Source organism: the organism of the source record quoted next, unplaced genomic scaffold (assembly GCF_019419815.1).
Source record: "Pyrus x bretschneideri cultivar Hongxiangsu unplaced genomic scaffold, Pyrus_bretschneideri_v1 Contig20, whole genome shotgun sequence".
Lineage (NCBI taxonomy): Eukaryota > Viridiplantae > Streptophyta > Magnoliopsida > Rosales > Rosaceae > Pyrus > Pyrus x bretschneideri.
In genome coordinates, this window is record NW_025999502.1 from 1,913,441 (window position 1) to 1,933,582 (window position 20,142).

The window sequence follows — 20,142 nt, forward strand, 5'->3', positions numbered from 1 at the left end:
AGAACCAAATTAATGTGCAGTAGTGAATGTTGGGGACGATATTGATTGATTTTGAAAGTGAAGAATCAAATTAATGAGTTTGATCAATTTTATGAACCATTTGCGATAAAAATCTAAATAATTATTATGTACTAATAACGTTTACAGCAAAACTCATCATGATGCTTCCAAAACAGTCCTCGAAAGTTACCACGGTCACAATTTTCAGAAATGGTCAAAATCTCGGAGAAATAGTCAAGAAATCCCCACGCCCTATAAATTTCTTCCATGTTTACATATAAAAATTAATGCCTTATAAAAAAAACGTTTTTAAAAAACAATTGAATCACATATGTTACTTTCCTTGCTTGTTTGTTAAAAACCACTCCACCCCCCATACTTTTCTCGCTCAATCCCATTACATTCATATCAGCAAGAAAATGCCCAATAAACTCCAAAAGTATCTCCAAGATTACCTCTCCAAGATAAAAAAGCCACCTCCACAGATCCCATTCCCCTCCAGAAAATGGATCCGATCAGGCTGTAAGCACCCGAAAACCCTTTCTTTCGCCGTCAATCGGGACCAGAAGGAAGCAAATAACAACGACGATGCAGCCTCCCTCTCCGATATTGATCAGTTTTTGTTTGAGAATTTCAGATCACTCTACTTGAGAGACGACGGCGATGACAACGATGAAAGAAGGGTTAAAGAAGATCGTCATGCTGAGGATTTTTGGGATAAAACCTTACACCTGAAAGAACGTCGGCCGGACAATGAAACTGATCAAAACTCAGGTGGGGTTTTGTTCGAATCGCCTAGATTCAATATTGATCCGCCTGCCGTGGATCTTTGTGGCTCCCACAGGTTCTTTGTGTCCCCCGGCCGAGCATCAAGCTCGGTCATGGAGGAAGCTCGGACAAGTACTACCACTACATCCGAGGACTTGGGCTCAAGCTCCATCTCAACTCCAACCCTAAACGACTCGGCCACTACGTTGAACTCTAATAACAATGATGACGCGAAAGACGTCACGCTTCCCAACGACTGTATCGCTGTCTTGACCTACTCTCCGAGCCCATACGACGATTTTCAGCGATCCATGCATGAGGTGGTTGAAGCCCGCCTTCGACATCATGCAAAGGTGGATTGGAATTTCATGGAAGAGCTTCTGTTTTGTTATCTCAACCTCAACGAAAAGAAGTCTTACAGGTTCATATTAAGCGCCTTCGCTGATTTGGTCGTGGATTTGCGTCAGAATTCAGGCAGAGTTTCGGAGAGATCGTCGTCGTCTTCAAAATTTTGAAACTCAGCAAAGAATTGGACATGAAGATTATTGGTGCTACAGAAAATTAATAATGTAATTTAAGATTGTTAATTTTGTGGATTTATTCTCGGTAGTCTTAATCACATGCAATATGCTTTGCTTGTAATATAAACAAGATGTAGCCTTCAAGAAAATAAGACTCTTTGTTAATCGTTTAATTTTTGGTGAGATTTTATGGACTTTGAATAAGGTCTTGTCTGATGCATGTTCCCCGGTGCTCGGATATATAGGATTTAAAAAGTCTTTAGTTATTTTTGGGTGCATTATTCTGGCATACACTAGGAGTGGCCAATGATCGATGTATGTAAGATCAGGAGAGTGCAGTTGTTATGGTGTGTCATAGACTCATATAGTACATTGAACAGAGTAGTGTATAGTAACGCGAGAAAAGTTTTTGGTCATGTCATCTTCATTCGTAGAGTTAAACGTAGTCCTTTACTATATTTTAGCTCTTTAAAAATTATTATTATAAAGAAAAAAAATTTCGTTTGAAGTCACACAGGGCTAAATCTTTCCATTTAGCTTGGGACGCACATGTTTGAGCCTGCCGAATAGCCTGAGGGTTTGTTATATATATCTAGTCCTAGGCTAAATTTAGCCATGAGTCTTTTTATCAGATTCATTTTTGGCCTGGCTAGAGACGAGTTTTGCCCCAATTGGGACTAAAAATGGTCTATAACTGTTGGCTAGAGATGAGTTTATTTATTCCACAAAATATTAGATAGATAGCTTGAAAATGTATTACATGAACATATATACATAGGCACTAAATAAAGAAATTTTAAATATCTCATTTCAAGTGGTCATTACAAATTCTTCTAAGTGCATCGCACCTAGTCATATTACAGTCATCTATCAAAGGGCATTTCCATCCATTTTGATGGATTTTAATTTAGGATTGGACTTATGGTAGTAACTACCATGATGATTATTATTCACGATCCATCCATTGTGAATAGTAACTCTCATGTCAATAAAAAATTTTGTTTAAATTTTCAAGTACAATTCGACAGTCAACCATGCGATTCCGGCTTTGACTCAACCTTCAACGGGAGATGCCAATTTTGCAAGTACAAACAAAATAGGAATGTAGAAAATGAAATAAGAATGTTCAAAAATAAGGATATGAAAAATTGTATAGAGTTTTGGGGTGGGAAGTAAAAAATTAATTTAGTGTTTAGTGAAAAAATTCAAAGTAGGTGTTGGAAATTTTATTATTTTATTATTCTGTTCTTTTAGATTTTATTACAGAAATTAATAAGAATTGGATCAACAGAAATTGTTATTGGCACTCTAAAAATCTCATTTTGCACTCCAAAATTTCTATAATTAGAAAGAAAAATACAATTATAAAAAGTGAGAATGAAATTTTTAGAATGTCAATAATAGTTTCCGAAATAAATTGAGAATTTGAAGTAGACATCTGAGATTTAAACACGTGTCTTGACAACCGTTGTGGTGGGACTCATGCAACAAGATATGTCACGCCACTCTCCGAGCCGGGCTTGTGCGACTCACGTGCTTGGTGAAAAAAATGTAAAGGACTTGGGAAAGACATCTGACGTCAGCGCCAATGATTTGGGCTTGGACTCAAAATCGACATGGCACCCGTCATGGCTGACGGAGCCATGGCAACCAAAAATGAGCGGGAAGTATTTTGGGTTGGATTCGAGATCTATCCATGCCAATTTAATATGGGTGAAAGTGAGTTTTGTACTCTTTTTCTGCCCATGTACTTATTTGCTTATACCTAGTCTTTAAATTGAACAAATACAAAATCAATAGACAAATAAATAGGAGTGTGCATAAAGGAGAAAAAGTTCCGGAAATCATTTCTCTTGTCCTAATAGTAGCCCCTTTTCTCCACTCTTCCCCTTCCACTTTGTGCCAGCCCAGGCATCACTCAACGTACATTGCCCTTTTGAGAAGCACTACTTGTTATAGCCAAAAAAAGATCACCAAAGATTGAGAAGCAAAACCGACTTTTCTAACACAGTATAAACAAAGCTTTGGCAATACACTGCCTTTGAAGCTGTAACAGCAGCTACAGAAAAATATTGCTGAAGAAGAGAATCCGGAATGCGCAAATGCATCCCCTTCACCCAGGTCACTACAGCAGTTTACCACTATAATAATTCGTATTCCATTCACCGTGAAAGGCTGCAGAAGCTATAAGAGTGAGTGAAAGCTTCCCTTGCACTATTTATCCATGTACAACTAGAGCATGTAGTCTTGTCCTCTCTCAAAAACAAATTGTAGCTTCGTGACCCAGAGCATCCTTTCAAAGTGTCTACCTGCGGGAGACCTCAGCTGAAATACCAGGCAGGTTCTTGAACCCCAGTAGAATGGGATCACTGGGAATAGCTTGACCTTATAAAGTGTGTTCTTTTACTTCATATGAAGGGTAGAAAACAACATTTATCTGCATTAACAGTGAGGATAAACCAAGCAAAAAGCTACCAATCAGAAATCAAGTTGGACTTACAATATATTTCAAGTACGATACTGAATCCATGAATGATTCTTGATACAAGTACTTACGCATCCCAATTGCTCCAGAAATATTCATGAAGTTTTATGGAGCCAAACACGCACAAAACCCCCTCTTAAGAGTTTTACTTTCCTGCATGACAAGTAATTTATTAGAATAAGGGGATGTTTTCTTCAACTTTTTTTATGTGTTTAAGCTTTAAAATATATGAAAGGATATATCACCCTGTCAAATTAGAGCACCTTATTATGTTTAAACTTCAAAGATAAAGTAGAATCAACTTTTAAACTCGAGGCATGTCTAATTTGAACTTTCAAATTACTTTCAGGATGTGACAAAATAGGCAACAAGTATTATTTTGAAATCTGAATTTGATTTAGCATCTAATTATGATGTTTCCTATTCTTTTCTAGTAGTGGATCTACTTGCTTGAGGACCAAGGAGATCAAATTAGATCTTTGTCCTCGAAATTTTCTATACAGAATAAGGTAAGTAAACCATAAAATTCTACAAAAGCCTCCAAGATGTATATAGATAAAACACTTAAGAGTGCATCACATCTGTAACTTAGGTCCTAACTAAATCAACTACGTGTGTGTGTGTGAAAATGTTCTTCCCCACAGATTGTGAACATGAAACAAATGAATAGATGGCTTAGATCATTGGACCACATTGTAGGGTGGTCCCACAATGTGATCCTTTCCTTCTTCAAAAAAAAAATGCATTATCTAGATAGTTTCCCTTTATATATATGTATACGAAATTACACTTGATCTTGCCCAAAATTTGTCGGTGTATACTATTTTTATATCTCATTCACAGCAAATGTTATAATTCAGGTTTTAAGTAAACTAGAGTTTCTTACCTTGGATATCAAGAGATCCGTCATTTGTTTGAAAATAGTTCTCATACATAGAGTGATACTTTGCAGGGATAAAATCCTTAAATCTGTTGAAAATCGAGACAGAAATAGTGAGAACTAGAATATGAGAAGCAAAACTCTTGGTGTATAATCATTAGTCATATTTATAGACACACAGAGAGACAGAGACATGCAAAAAGATGCACAATTTTTTATCATTTACTCGTCAGCTACTACAAACTCATGATCATCAACAATGGACCAAAATTCAGCAATTCATGTTTAAACTCTGAATAAGTACTTTCTTTGATATTCACCAAAAAAAGTACTTTCTTTGATAAATGCTACCCATTGGTTTTTGAAACAGTGACTGTTGAAATACACTTTCATGCTCACAAAGCTGGATATCATGAGTATATACATTAAAATCTAAATATAGATGGGAGGATTACCTTTTAAGAAGAGGAAGCCTCTCTCTTCCGGAAAACAAGCTCGCAATGGATTGCAAAACCTCATTTATCTTCATAGCTTTGGACTTAAGTGCCTTCATCAAATTTACAAATTCTTTATATTCCAAAGCACTAAGTTTTTCCTCAACCTGTAAGGCATAAGGAAAATGTCATCAACACCAAGTTGCTCAGAGTACTAAGCAGAAAAACTGTGTGATTCCAGAGAAGAAACACCACCAAACTCATTTCTGAGAGAGTAGTTCTAAGAGTTTCAAATGCCTAGTTACTGAATTAACAAATTCACATGAAGAATTCAGGTATGACATTAGGAGTTGGGAGGGCTATTTCTGAAATGTCATAAGGAACAAATGGTAAACTAAAAATCTATGTTTCTCAAATTCACGGAAGATGTTTCAGAAGTGTGAACTTTTTTATATTCATTTCTTTATATTTGCCATTAGCTATTTTTCCCCAGTCTAAATAAAAACTCCACATATCTACCTTTTTTTCCTGTATCTAAACCACATGTAATTTCAATACCCTTTAATCTACTTCATTTCTTCAGTATATACATTTCCATAGTCCTCCCTCATCACAGTAACCCCACCAAACTGCCTGGAAAACGAATCTTCCCCAAGTGTTAAGAAATTTAAGCATACACAGAACAGTAGATCGCAACAGTTTCTGCATTATTTTCGGCCACCAGGTAAATCCTTTAGTATCCCATTCAGGATAACAAGTAATAATCATTGTAAGGCAACAAGGGCATAATTAAGCATCAAGCACACCAGCTTGTGTATATAATAGAACCAGTCTATAGCAACGAGAAGCATGTGAGCTTAAGTTGTGTGTGGCAATTAACATATTTTATTTGTTTTATGAGGCCCATCGCCTATGTCAGTTTCCTTCTCATGGTCCTTTGAATGAAAGCCATGAGACAATAAGACCTTATAGTTTATAATGTTTGCCAGCCATGATAAAAAGAATTTACATCAACAGAAACCTTACCTGAACTAGAAACTCAGATCCTCTGGTTTCCTCATCACCAGAAGGCACAGGCTGGATATTGCACTCGTTTTTTTCTGGCTCAGAAACTTGGCATCTCCCTGTTGTATGATCCTCTTATCTTTGCGCAGCAAAGCTGAACCAACTTGAGCATTTTGTGCACTTCCACTGTCAGATCTATGTGAACTCTCCCTTTTCATTGAATTACTAGTGGAGTAAAGACCATATGAGTGAGCATCTTTTGCAAGAAATGAATGCTTAGAACTGTCATGTTGTTCTGCACCATGCTCTAATTTACACTTCTTTGTGGAACAAGGTGCTATCAGTTGTTCTTCATTGCGTTTCTCATTTTTGCCAGGAAACCCAAGAACCTTACTTTCTTGACATTGCATAGTTTCCCTCTCACTCATACACATCTTTTTCTCACTTTGAAATAGATCATTTGAACACTTTAATGACACAGACTGATCCTTACAGCAAGTAAGAGATGAGCGATTGGCAGGAAGGACTTCGCCTAACAGGCTTGATATTTTGTCCCTTCTAGCTTTAAGTAGGTAAGAAGGCGATTTTACAGTGGAGTCTTGACCAACTGCGGTTGTCTACAAGTACAAATAACTAAGAAGCAGATTGCAGTAATACAATATAAAACTAGTGACATATCATTCATATGAATGTCTGCAGAGGTACTGAGAAAGGATTTACCTTAGGTAGAAACTGGTCCAAGTAAATTTTTTCTGGTGGTTCCTCAGTTTTCAACTCGTATATTTTCCCTGGAGTTCCTACAAATGAATAAAGGTAATCAAATTAACTACAGCATTAAAAGGTTGTCGCACCACAAAAGATGCTTTAAACAGCAGCACTGGAAATGGAATGACAATTGAGTTCAGCTCAAACTACAGCAAAGAAAATTCAGAAACAGATGAAAAGAAAAAACTAAAGATAATAACATCAACTTTTTATTTAAAGTTGCATCTTTAAGTTGGCTTCAAGTAAATGAATTTTCTTCAATCCAATCAAGACGATACAAATGAACTGGCGATCACCACTCAAACATCTGAAAACAAAGGCAATATCTTCCCTGTTTTAGACGGCCTCCAGAAAATTTCAGAACACCTTCCTTTTCAAATTTTACAGGTCCAAGGGATGATGTTTTCTGGGATAAGTTTAGTACTTGTAAAATCTCCATTCCTCAATCGTTAGAATGTCAGATCTATTTCACTAGAGAATGTAAGACCTAGTCTAACAATCTTAGACTCTTTATCCCTAAGAAAATAAGATTGTTAGAATCTTTATCCTCTCATTCTCCTCCATTTAATTAATGAAATTTGGTTTCTTATGCACAGAAGGAGAAAATAATAAAAGATAAGAGAAACCATAATCTTTTCCTCTATCTTACCAGCCAACACATATCTTTGCTAAAAATATTTCAGTAATGCAATTTGACCCATATAAACAGTAATAAACTTTAGTTATTCTTTCTCTATCCAAGTTACCTTTCTGGGATTTTAAATATTGACCTGAGCATATTGTCTCTTCAGATCATACCCATTTCATAAAATAATTATTGTTCATGAAACATATATCTACAGAAGTAATCAGTATCTTACTATCTATACTGCATCCCAAAGTGATTCATGCAACGTCATGCCCCAAAATATTTGTATCTAACAAATTCAAGGTTAACAGATATTCTACTTAAATGTCACAACAATAACTTTTGGATTCTCTTTAGTCATATGTTACAACTTATACTTTGTTAATAAAACGAAAATGGTAAACCTGATGTAATGATACAAGAGAGACATGGAAATTCAGTTGAAAATTCCAGTATGATAAAAGCACAACCTCAAAGCAATGAATAACATTACCAAATTCCATTTTACATCATCGCATATACATTATCTTTTGATTAGTGGAACTCCCTAGACCACATTATTTGGAAGGGAATTCATATAGTTAACAAAGGTGAATCAATAATAGGCCAGTGCAGGCAAGAGGATAACAAAAACAGAACATTCAGTCAAGAAAGAAAGATCTACCATAATCTGAAGTTGATGAACCTAGAGAAGATGGTTCATGATTGGGCTGCTCACAGAGTACCGATTTTGAAGTAGAAATTGCATCTACAGAAAAGTATGACAGAAAGGTGAGTTTGGTGAATGATGAGATGACTTTGTAAGAACATGTAAAGCAGCCAATAAATAAGTTATTTAACCAGTAATACTGTGAAAGCTAGTGGAAGAGTCTCCCCCAAATAATCTAATGATTTCTTCTCCTACTTCCATTCAAATGATGCCTTTGGTGACACCTTTACCAGATTTCCACACTTAAACTGACAGCCGATAGTTTGAAATTATCTAACTTCAAAACCAGTTAATTGATGTGAAGAAAAAAACTTGTTTTCCTATCATGAAAAAAGCATGAAACTTTTCCTGTTCAATTCAAGGATTGGTCGTAAAAGATAAAACTTGTGAACCTAGCTATATTAATTTGTACTTATAATGAGATAAGAATGTAGACATGATGTGCCATTCAAAACATCATTTGATAGGAGCAGCAATAAAACCCTAAAGACTCATGGATATTTATCCTTAACTGCACTATTCTTACCCCATTTTTCAGCTTGTTGCAGCTTAGTAGGACCCCGATCTCCATCCCGAAAGAATCGGGTCAACGAAAAAACTACATCCCCAAAGTTGGAGTAACACTGAAAAAACAATATGAATACAAAGTTCTTAACAGATTTAAAAGTTATTCGTAAACATAAAGCAAAATGATATGAGGTTGTATCCAGAGTGAGATTTGAGATGGACGACAATGAAAAAACTACCCCCTCAAAGTTGGGGTAACACTGAAAAGACAATATAAGTACAAAGTTCTTATAGATTAAAAGGTTGTTCTTAAACATAAAGCACCTTGATATGAGGTTGTATCCAGAGCGATATTTGAGATTGACGGTTTGAATGTGCAAACCTGTTAATAACTCCATTGTTAGACAAAGTACATATGCACATACAATTGAAGAGATCAGTGTTGCTAATTAAACCATATATGATTGATTACAAAATCAATGAAAGCAAAATCCGTAGAGAAATACAGATTAAGACCAGAATTTTTTTTTTTTTTTTTCACTAGAAGCTTGTGAATCTAAAACCAACTTGGCTCTTGATAACAGTTTATAAATTAAACAACTCCCATAAACACTGAAGATCATCCAAAGATATTAAAGAGGTAAAATAAATAAATTGTCATAGAATCTAGTCTAGTTCAGATGAATTCAACCATGGTCGCAGAAAAATCAGGGGTTCTTTGTTCACGAGATGAATTTATTTCAAATAGAAACTGTATAGAAAAGTTGACAAGCAATCCCCCATGAGCAGAAGAGAGAACACTAATTCAACAAACTACATCCATCTTAAGTCACCCTATTTTCATCTGACACTACAGCTTTCCACTCTCAAATATTATCAGACAGGGAAGTGTTCCTAAAAACAGGAGATACATGAGCCAAAAAGCCACCCAAAAATTGACCTTCTCTACTTTCGATATCTTTGCAGAAAAATGAGGTTGTAAAAACTAAAAGGAGCTCAACATTTTTGTGGGACATTTGGAATGGAAAACTAAAGTCAAATATAGAGAATTATTTAAAGGTACTATTGAATTTCTTTGATTACAAGCGGTAGTTCTAAATCTAATAAAAGGTACACTAAGGGCAGTGGGGAGGGTTTGAACCCAGGTGCAGTGGGATTAATACGAGGGCCCTAACCACGGAGGCAATCGACCACATACAAGGTAATATTGAACTTTGCTGTCAAGAAAAAAACTACATTAGTAGTTTATGAAATTTTTCAACCAGTTTTGTAGGGCTGGGTGGGGTAAAAACCAGAACTTTACAGTTACAACAACATGTTGAAACTGCATCTGGTTACAAGAGTTAATCTGATCTTACATTAAACCAAATCATCAATTTTCTTTTAGACGAAACAAAGATTCATGCATTTTAATATATAGCAAGTCATGAGATAACATAGGAAAAGAAAAAAGAAACAACCTTTCATCACAAAAAATAATTGCTCCATAATCATGACGATGACGGATTACGCGACCAACAGCCTGATTCACAGCTCGTAATGCTTGTTGATTGTACCAGTCTTCTCCAGTTAGAACCTTCAACTTCAGTGTTTTGATAAAAATTAGTAGGAAAACTGGCAAAATGAATAAGGAAAAGCACATGCTAGTTGAAAATGGCATCTCACACCAAGCAAGACTTTTACCTTACATGCTTGCTTTTGGGAATATGCCTGCTGATCCAAGTATTCACGTTTCAGTCGAACCTGTTTTATTTTGTCATTTGATATGAGTGTTGAAATTTGAATAAGATGCAGCAACTATACAAGTAAGCATTCCAACGAATGGAAAACGTTACAAGAGAATTTAAAGGACATTCTGATTATCTCTAGATCATCAAACCAAAGCACCATAGGAAAGTAAAAGTTACTGAGAGACCAAGTAATGAATTACATATACAGTGAGATTGTCAAACGAGTTATGTCTATATTAATACTAGCCATTGTCATGAAACATAAGTTCATACTCACAGATTCATATTCGAGCAATGTAATTGAGATATGTTTGTAACTTTGTATGCATGTATGTATACTAATATGTAATTATTCACAGTGAATGTTCATGAATCACCATACTCATTTCCATAGACAGAGTTGTGCATAAGATTTCTATCTAATGCCTCAATATCAACAATTTCCTCAATCAGCATCACATGTGAGAGGTAGCTTCAGGTAAATTAACATTTATATTAGCTTTCATAGTACTATCTTCAACAACTATCAATCATGCTAGCAGTCAAAAATAAAATCACAAGTATCAGCATGACTTAGTGTCAATAACAGAATCAGAAGTGCTTGATAAAATCACCGTTCTCCATTTCTACTTCTTTGTTAGTGGTCTCAATTTCAACTTTTTTAAGCAGCCAAGACCTTGATAATATACACATAGAAAAAGTATTATGAAGATAAAATGGGGGAAATAATCACCTTAGGATCATTCCTTGTGGCAAATGGTAGACCAGTAATGACTACAGCTCTTCCAGCATGATCAGCAAAATCTAGTCCTTCACTTACCTGACACATTATTGACAATCAATTGTGATCACTAGCTTAAGCTTTCAGCAAGAAGGTCTAAACCAAATATATAGTAGAAGTGTAGAACAACAGTTTCAAAAACCACCCAAAAATTTGATTAACATTATGATAGGAAGCATAAACCAAGAACCTATACAGTATGACTCTTAAAATCAGGGTAGATCCTGCAATTTAACTATTCAGCAGCATTAAATTCTAAATTTTCTAGCAATGTAGGCAGTCTAGACTCTAGAGCTGCTAGTGTCTGTAAATAACGCCAATAAACATGTTATTCATAAACAGTACACTCACAATGCTTGTCAGAAAAAAAAATTTTACAGTGCAATTAAGGCCATAAAAGAGTGTTCAGCACGAGAGACGTATTGCTTTGAACTAGAGTCCAAATGATAACACATTTCAAGGAAGTTTTTTTGTGGCAGAATAGAGATAAGAGAGCCCTTTCATAAAATATGACCAAATAGCATCATACAATAATCATGCCTCATGCAACATATTGATGCTCTAAACTTTCATACTGTCACCATCTCTAAGTTTCTACTTCCTCTCTTGGAGCCACACAAAAAGGTGTCGCCACCGAAAATCAAGCACTTCAAATGCTCTTATCAAATAATAAAGCATCCATGATAGTGATACCAGACTGAACACAAAAAGGTTTTGTTTTAAAGCCACTTATTAAGCAAATATATAGGATAAAAGCCCCTATTGTATAACAGTCAAATGTTCACAATAGATTCTTTTAGTCTTAATAAATCAGTACAAGGAGTCTTCCAGAGCACAAAATTTGAGTGATTCTGAAAAGGAACCAGACATACTTTACCACGGCAAACAGCAAAAAATACTGCACCAGAAGCTGAGGTGTCCTTCAGCTTTGCCATATAATCCTACCAGAAATATAATCAAGCGAACATATGAGAAAGACCACATCCTTATAAATAAGAAATTTTCTAACTGTTTGTAGGTCATATTGATCACCTCAATTGACAAAAGAAACAACGAAGATTGTCTAGGTTCCACAACAGGTTTCTTATGTTTGGAGATTCTTTCCCATGTTGTAGTTGAATTGGCATGGCTCTGCATAAATTGAACATACTGTGTCATGGGACGAAAGCAAATCAATTTGACCTCTTCACAGAATCTACTTGATTCCTTACCATTTTCTTCCAGCAGGTAATGCATTGGTCCAGAATGTAGTACGATGGAAAGAATACTAACAATCCATTGGGAACAATTCGAGCAAAATTGACTGAAACAAGAAAGTCAGAACATCATAGATTTTCTAAGTGATACTCAATAATAACCAGTATACAATATGGACACTCCAATTAGCTTTGTCCCTTGACTCGGCTAGTAATCAAGTACCAAGCTCTACAGTTCTAAAAAAAGTACGCTCTACACATGAAGAGTAAGAGGACATAACTTTTAAATCTTAGGGAATAAAGCACAAATACATCAATTGCAAATCGTCCAAATTTTAATTGCTAACTAGCAGATCTACTCAATGCCTAAGCCTACCACAATACCTATTTACATCAGCTGCATATAAGAAAATTTGAATGGAAATATTACATTGCACTACTTTGACGTATTTGGCAAATCTGAAATCCCATGAATTACAAATTTAGAAAATCATTCCTCCCAACAGTTTGAAATATGAAATAAGCAAATTTTGTGTTTTGAAGGACTGGGGTTCAACGAAGCTATTAATTTATCAACAAAAGGTGTTATCTAGACCAGTGGTTTAAATAGCAACCAAAAAATGTAACATACCAATAGCATTTCCAAGGTCCTGCTTGTACTCCGTAGAATCACGATTTCTGTAAGAGGAGTTGAAAGAGAATCCAGAAGGGCCAGCTGGTACAACTCCAGCCCATATCTGATTCGGGGTAATAACATGAGGATTTTCTAGCCGCACAGGAAACTCTCTGAGACACAAATAAACCATTCTCTTTTTTAGAACTCAAGTCAGCCACACTAAAACCAAATGGAAAATAAGCTGCACAAAAGTAGCTTACAGTTTCAGTTCCTGTGCAAACGAATCCAAGGGAGATAATGTGCCAGATGTCAGTATAATAGAGCCCACACCTATCCTGGCAAATTCTTCCATTGCAATTCCAGGATGAAAACACCACCAGCTAAGTGTCCTAGAAGCCTTCCCTGGAAACGGAAGGGTAAGAATATAATGGTCAGTATTATAGGAAAGAATATCAATCGTATATCAGTATATGAAAAGCTTAATCTAAAAAGGTGAAGCAACATGGCTTGATACAAAGTTTAGATTAGATCCCCTCACAAGAAAGAAAGCTTGAATAGCAAACTAATCAGATCATCATGGCTCTCCCACTCTGAAACACAATACAATAGTGTTAAACGATTGAAAACCAACCCTTCTAATGCTCTATTTTGTTGCTTAGAAGACAAAACCAGGGTAACTATGGATCTAAACAAAACTCCTCTTTTGCATCATCCATTTGATTTGCCCCAAACTTCTACTTCACTGAAATTTACTGAGATATTACTAATTTACTCCACATTGATTCACCATCATACCAAGACAAATCGTCAAATGCATCTCACAGTACTAAAAAGTGATCTTGCAGAACCAAATTTTGTGTTCACCAATTACAGCAGAGGGCTCATAAAATCAAAAGAAACCACAACTTGAACCTTCTTTCCATTATCATGTCTTAAAATATTGGCATCTCCTCCACTTCCCTTTGGTGTTTCCTACTACACTCGATTTGGCCAGACCTCTCAGTTCTATATTCAGGGAATGAGAAGGTACGTTCTTGAGCTACTCAGTGACAAGTTTGACATAACAATTTAGAGAAATCATATCGTATGACCTGTGAAATGACCTAAAATTCGAAGCCCAGAGGGCCAGACCCACCCATTTTGATCTAATTTAGTTTAACATCTGAGATGTAGCCCTCATGCGTATCTTTCTGAAGAAACACATGGCGTGTGATACTAAACTCGTATTGGAGTATTAGAGCACAAAAACATATTAGTCACATAGATGAAACAATGAATTTCTTTCAAAATATCGGAAATGTAAGTCTCCACTTACCCTTTAAACCATCTATTGCACTGGCTTCAACTTCTTGTACATGAACCTATAATGAACCAAAATAAGGATAATGAACTAGCATCCACAATTAACATCTGAAGCAGCAAGACAAACAAAACTGGAAAAGGAAGCTCTTGCAAACCCTCGGTGATAACAATGAGGAAACCAATACTGAAACCTACATTATACGGATAGGATTTCACATGACTAACCAATATCCAAACTTACACGATAGGATTTCGCATGATTATTGTCTTTATCTCTGAAAATTATATTAAGCATGTCAGTAATGCTTTCCAGCCGGCAGGCATTTCGATTCGCCTTGTCCTGGTTATCTTCCTCAATAAGTACAGTAGCGTCCTCAAGTATTGCAATGAGCTTAGGGACAGTATCATGCGAGATGTTTAAATCCGCCAGGAGTTCATAGATATAAGGCCCAGGCTTTGTGTATCCCAATTCCTTGGATTCGATAGGTACTTCAGAAATACATTTCTCAAGCTTCAATAGTAGCGCTGCAAGATATGCATCATTAACTTGAAAAATGTGCGACCACATAAAATTTTCTTGCTCAACAGCAGGGTTCAACATGAAGTATAAATATGGTATATTTAATGTCATTTTGTTTGGGGGGGGGTAGCAAATTGGAATAGCCACTTCAATGGGTTTTAGTCTTTTGAAAGCCAAGTGGCCCTAAACAAAATATTGCCAGTATAGAGATTATGCACCGGAATAGTATTGATTAGAAATGGCAAGTTCGGTAAACATTCAATACTGAAAATAGACCAATTAGGTTTACCTCTGAGGATAGCAAAGTCATCTGGATTCTGTGATTTATCAGTTGAGTCTTCCCTTCTTTTTGAAGAAAGGTCAATACAATTTTTCGCTTCAGAAATGCAAGCTGTAAGAAGCCAAGAGGGCAAGTCAAAGGAAGCAGCATCTGCACATATGCTTTCCTGCATCATTTTTAAGTTAGGTTGCATAAGCAAAAAACTCGGATAATAATCCAAATTACCAATCTGCATTAATATGAAATGCGTTTTTGTTTAAAAGTTGTGTAAGTCCTAAGAGTGGATGAGAGAACAAGGAATAAAATTCAAAACCAACATATGCTGTTTTCAGATAATCGAGAAAATTGGAGTTTCCTTTGTCAGAAATAATAGCAAAGCTTATCACTTTCACTTACCAGGTTGTGAGCTTCGTCAAATATCAGAATACTGTTTTTCCAATCAACCTGTAGCGATTTTCTAAATGCAGGATCAATGAGATAGTTATAAGGTGCAAATAATATATCAACAACCTTATGGAGCTCCCTCGATAAATAATAAGGACACCTACAAGAAAGTGTTAACAATTTTTTAGAAAAAGGAAAAAAACAAGCAAGCTAACCACATTAAGCAACCATAACAATGGGTTTCCAGGGTTACTAAAGAGATGGGGGTTGTAAGTTGCCATTAACATAGTGAAAGAACACAGATAAAAGAACCTACGGCCCCAATTTTTTTCCAGTATTGACCAAATCCTCGATATCAATAGGTTCATCTCCAAGATGAGGATTACTCTTCAAGAAACCTATAACAGAAGCACAAACATACATAAAAATTAGGTTTTCTTAAATGTTCATCACATCAAAATAAAAACTAAGAAGAACCAGCCAAGTTACTTCTGTACATAACACAGAAATAAACTTATCAACCTTCCTGAGCAGATCAATCATCAATAACATTCCTGGTTAATTTAATAAGTAACATAGTTGAGCTCATAAGGCTAATCAATTTCATAACTCAATAACTCATCTTCACATTCACTTCAGTCACTCAAGCACGTAAAGAAGTATAAACAAATTATGAATCAAGGATAAAGACACCAAGCATAAATTCAGCCCATTGTAAATCCAAACAAATAATTAAGTACTTTTAATCCCAAGTTCATAACAAACTAGAGCAATGCATGCACCATTAGCTTCCTTTTGGTATTAAGAATGGAGAACTTCATAGTCATCTTATATAGTTAATTTCAGAAGAAGTGTCAGGGTCAAATCTAAAGCAATGCTATGGCCGAACCAAAAAGTTCTTGACAGTCAATGGTAATACTTGAAATGGCTAATATTTTCCAAGTCTCATAGAGAATAGGTTCTGTATTAAAATTGCCTTAACATATACTGAAGTTGAGACAACTAAATATTATGACAACCAAATTATTCTTTCAAGCCATCACATACGTACCTAAGTAAAGTAACAAGCATAAAACTTACCAGAACCACGAGAGTAATGAGAACAACGACGCTTTGTATCCTTTGTGCGCTTTCTGCAGAGGACATGGCAAGCCTTTGTCTGTGTTCTTCCTCGAAGTAAACTCACTTCCTCATCAATGCATAATTGCTCTCGAGATCCCAACACTACCATTTTTGGCCTGCAGATTGTCAAACACTCAGTTCAGTTTCTAATATATTGAAAATTCAAAAGAAAAACAGCGAAATCTTAGAACAAACAACACTTCGTCAAGCAAAAAGAGAATAACTCAATCCTACCAAAAATAGTTAAGAACAAATAAATCCTCAAGAATGTATATGACTCAATACTGATTTCAACAGCTCATAATTGGAGTGGATAAGTTGGTAATCACAACAACTCTTACTCAACTAATTACAGTATGAAGACTGATCCCATAGTAGTATATGTTATTTCAAATTAACCAAATGTTAATGAATAAGTTAAACTAACTATAACTTGAGTCCAATGCAACTTTCGTGACAAGAAATCATAAGCAGTCCTTAGGTACCCATCAATAAAAACAACTAACTCGTGGAAAGTAAAATATGCAGCTTAGGAAAGTTTATGTTGCTCCAGAAGCTCAAAGATATGTCATATAATACAGGCTTCAGTGCACACAGCACATCAGCGTAGAAAGCAACAACAAAAAAAAAAAAAAATACAAGAAGCGTTGTTGACACCGCACTAACTATTTAAACCTGAAAATACAATTAAATAAAAACTACAAAAGCATGGGTAAGATTGCAAGTCTTGACCAGTAAAAGGTGAGGTATATCGCAAAATGGTGTATTGCTATTGAGTAGAAAACAAATTGTGGAAGGCACATTGTACATTCATCTACGAGGCTCCTTAATATCAGGAGATCACACTATCGCTGTGCATCAATAGGTGACAAAGATACAAGAACTAGATAAAGTGAGCAATAAAAACAATAACAATAGTAATAATGATAACCAAGGTCAACCGATATTGAATAATTGTAAATCCATAATACGACTGACCTGTAAGCGCTTCTTTTCAACTCTTGAATTACTTGCCGGATCTGGCTGTGAGTGCGGGATGTGTATACTATGGTAGGAAGACCTTTTGTCGCAGACTGTGACGAGGGACCACCTGATGCATCACCTGTGATCACACTCATCTTGACATTAGGACCAGTTGAGAAAGGGCCCAAACTCTTCCTCCAGGCCAATGTGGCGCACAGAAGACAAAGGGTCTTCCCAGTTCCAGTGGGACTCTCCAGCAGTGCATTACTTTTCTGCAGCATTTTACATGCACAAACAAGTCACAAACTATACCAATTATTCGAAGAAGGCAAGGCCAGTGCAGAGTCTAGAAAGGGTAGGCCATAAGCAGCCATACCTGTGTTTCCAGATAGGTTGTTCCCAACTGCCAAGTCAATTGGGGCAAGCATTCCCACGAAAACAACAATAATAATGATGTTGACAAGTCTTAAAAAGTATCAAACAAAAAGTAATTTTGACCAAAATCGATACAAAGAACACCGCACCAAGTGGATTCATGCTATTAGAGTACCAAAATCTTGTTACCCAGTAACCACATTATCCTAATCGACTCGAATATGCTCTAATTGTATGCTTAGGTGAGCACCTTACATGATTTGGAGCTACACTCATTACCAAATTCTTCAATTTGACATCAAATCGGTCCAAATACATTATTATACACTTCACTGAAAATCTTAATATGCCCCAAAAAAAAAAAAACAAAATTTGAAATAAAACAGACAACAAGTTGTGGTTTAAATAGAAAGAAATGAACTTTGGAAATGAAGCTTACTTCTTGGAGAGATTGGATGACTTTCTCCATGTAAACGAGCTGGCAATCGTACGCCTCAAATGGGAAATCGACATCGATGCCTCTGATGTTGTACGTCGGCATCGCCTCCGTCTCCGGAGCTAGTCGCTAGACAAAAGAGGGATTGTTTTGAGAATTTCGGTCGGAAAGGTAAAATCTGCAAACCCTAGAAGCTAGTGAGGGAAATATAGTCAGTCAGCTAGAAGGATGGACTGCGTATTTTCCCGCCATCTTGCTCTGTTTGGGTGAACGGGTCTCTTCACGTGCGTGACACGTGAGGGATATTGGGCTTGTTGAGTAGTTTCCACCTGTGTAATATGGATAACGGAAGCAGGGTGGCCCGAGTAGGGGATTCCGCAGGTGAAAACTCAAAATTTTTCTATTTGGATCCAGTAGAAATCGGCCCAATAGGATCCTTTCCGGATTCTTTTTGTGAGAAACCTGAAGATCTATAAATTGTGTCTGTTAATCGTACATTATGTGGTTAGTTTTTATCAAGTACTATTTGTATTTAACTTTAAATAAAAAATTTAAAATAATTTCTAATCACACGATATACAATGAACGGACACGATTTACAGATCTCTGCGATCTTCACAAAGAGGATCCGGCAAAAATACCGTTCAGAATCGGCAATTAAAAACACATGGTTATTCTCACCTTACTACTTGAAGTATTATGGTTTTCAAACTTTCATACGTCAAGAGCTTTTTTATTCCAGTGTCATACCGAAGTGAGAATTGTAAGATGCTTTCGTACATCTGTTAAGTTTTCTATAACAACATTTGTTAACTCATGATCTGGCGTCCACATGGAAAATGACTGAACGTCACGTGTCAATTTGGCCCCCATGTGGACTTCAAAAATTTAAAAAAAAAAAATTAACTAAAATTGGGAAAGACACTTGAAGATGAAATCGAACAATTTGGAAGTCGTTTCAAGCTCTTTGTCGAAGAAAACGTTGCCGAAAATGGCTAAAATAATCAAGCGATGATCGAATCGGAAAATCTGATACCCTTCAGCAGCTCTATTATGGAATGGATATGATCAGATACTCGAGGGACTTGACAGAGTTCCAGAAATCCCGGAAGGGGTCGATGACGGTGTGGAAACTACCATAATACAATGTACAGGTGTTGAAGTAAAATTTCTAGAGGTCGTGAAGTTTCTAGGCTTTGGGGTAGGCGGTGAGAAGATTTTGAAGCCATAGTTAAAAAGGAACCGTCGACGACATCAGTTCAGACACGGTCGCCGACTCATCGAAAGCTTGATGAGCAAATGGGTATTTTGGGAGTTGAGGTAGGTGGCAGCGGAGAGGCTGGCAAGTCCTCCGCCGATGATAAAAACAGGGGACTTGGTGTTTTGTAGGAATTGGGATTTGCGGGTTTGATAATTGTTGAGAGAAATGATTGGAGTTTGATTTTTATTTTATTTTTATTTTCTATTTTCTTTAATGTCCACGTGGCACTCAATCATTGTTCACATGGGCGTCACATCATGAGTTAATGGAGGTTCTCATGGAAAAACTAACGGAAGTGTCCCACAATTCTCACTTTAGGTATGACACTAAGATAAAAAAACTTAATGTATGAAAGTTTAAAAACCACGATGCGTTTAGGGTAGTAAAGTGAGAATTACTCTAATTTTCAACGTATTTAGAATAATAAAATAATTAAAATATTCTACTTCTTATCCAAAATAAAACAATGAGGGT

At 36.1% G+C, this 20,142-nt stretch overlaps 2 protein-coding genes across 2 annotated transcripts; one reads left to right on the plus strand and one right to left on the minus strand.

Moving 5' to 3' along the window:
* The first annotated feature begins 341 nt into the window (after positions 1–341).
* LOC125477180 (transcription repressor OFP14) lies at positions 342–1,516 on the plus strand. Its single transcript, XM_048584144.1, has one exon. It carries the CDS (start codon positions 420–422, stop codon positions 1,281–1,283), a length of 864 nt encoding a protein of 287 aa, XP_048440101.1. The 5' UTR covers positions 342–419; the 3' UTR covers positions 1,284–1,516.
* Positions 1,517–3,086: 1,570 nt separating this feature from the next.
* On the minus strand, positions 3,087–18,644 carry LOC125477023 (regulator of telomere elongation helicase 1 homolog). The gene is given in 25 exon segments (XM_048583766.1): positions 3,087–3,927; positions 4,661–4,743; positions 5,110–5,255; positions 6,115–6,164; positions 6,167–6,710; positions 6,814–6,890; positions 8,151–8,234; positions 8,722–8,818; positions 9,027–9,084; positions 10,163–10,284; positions 10,386–10,445; positions 11,166–11,252; positions 12,086–12,154; positions 12,246–12,344; positions 12,425–12,516; positions 13,041–13,195; positions 13,286–13,427; positions 14,341–14,386; positions 14,569–14,852; positions 15,137–15,293; positions 15,524–15,671; positions 15,828–15,909; positions 16,592–16,749; positions 17,612–17,868; positions 18,411–18,644. Coding segments are annotated over 25 exon segments (3,207 nt in total). The 5' UTR covers positions 18,513–18,644; the 3' UTR covers positions 3,087–3,919.
* Between the last annotated feature and the right edge of the window lie 1,498 nt (positions 18,645–20,142).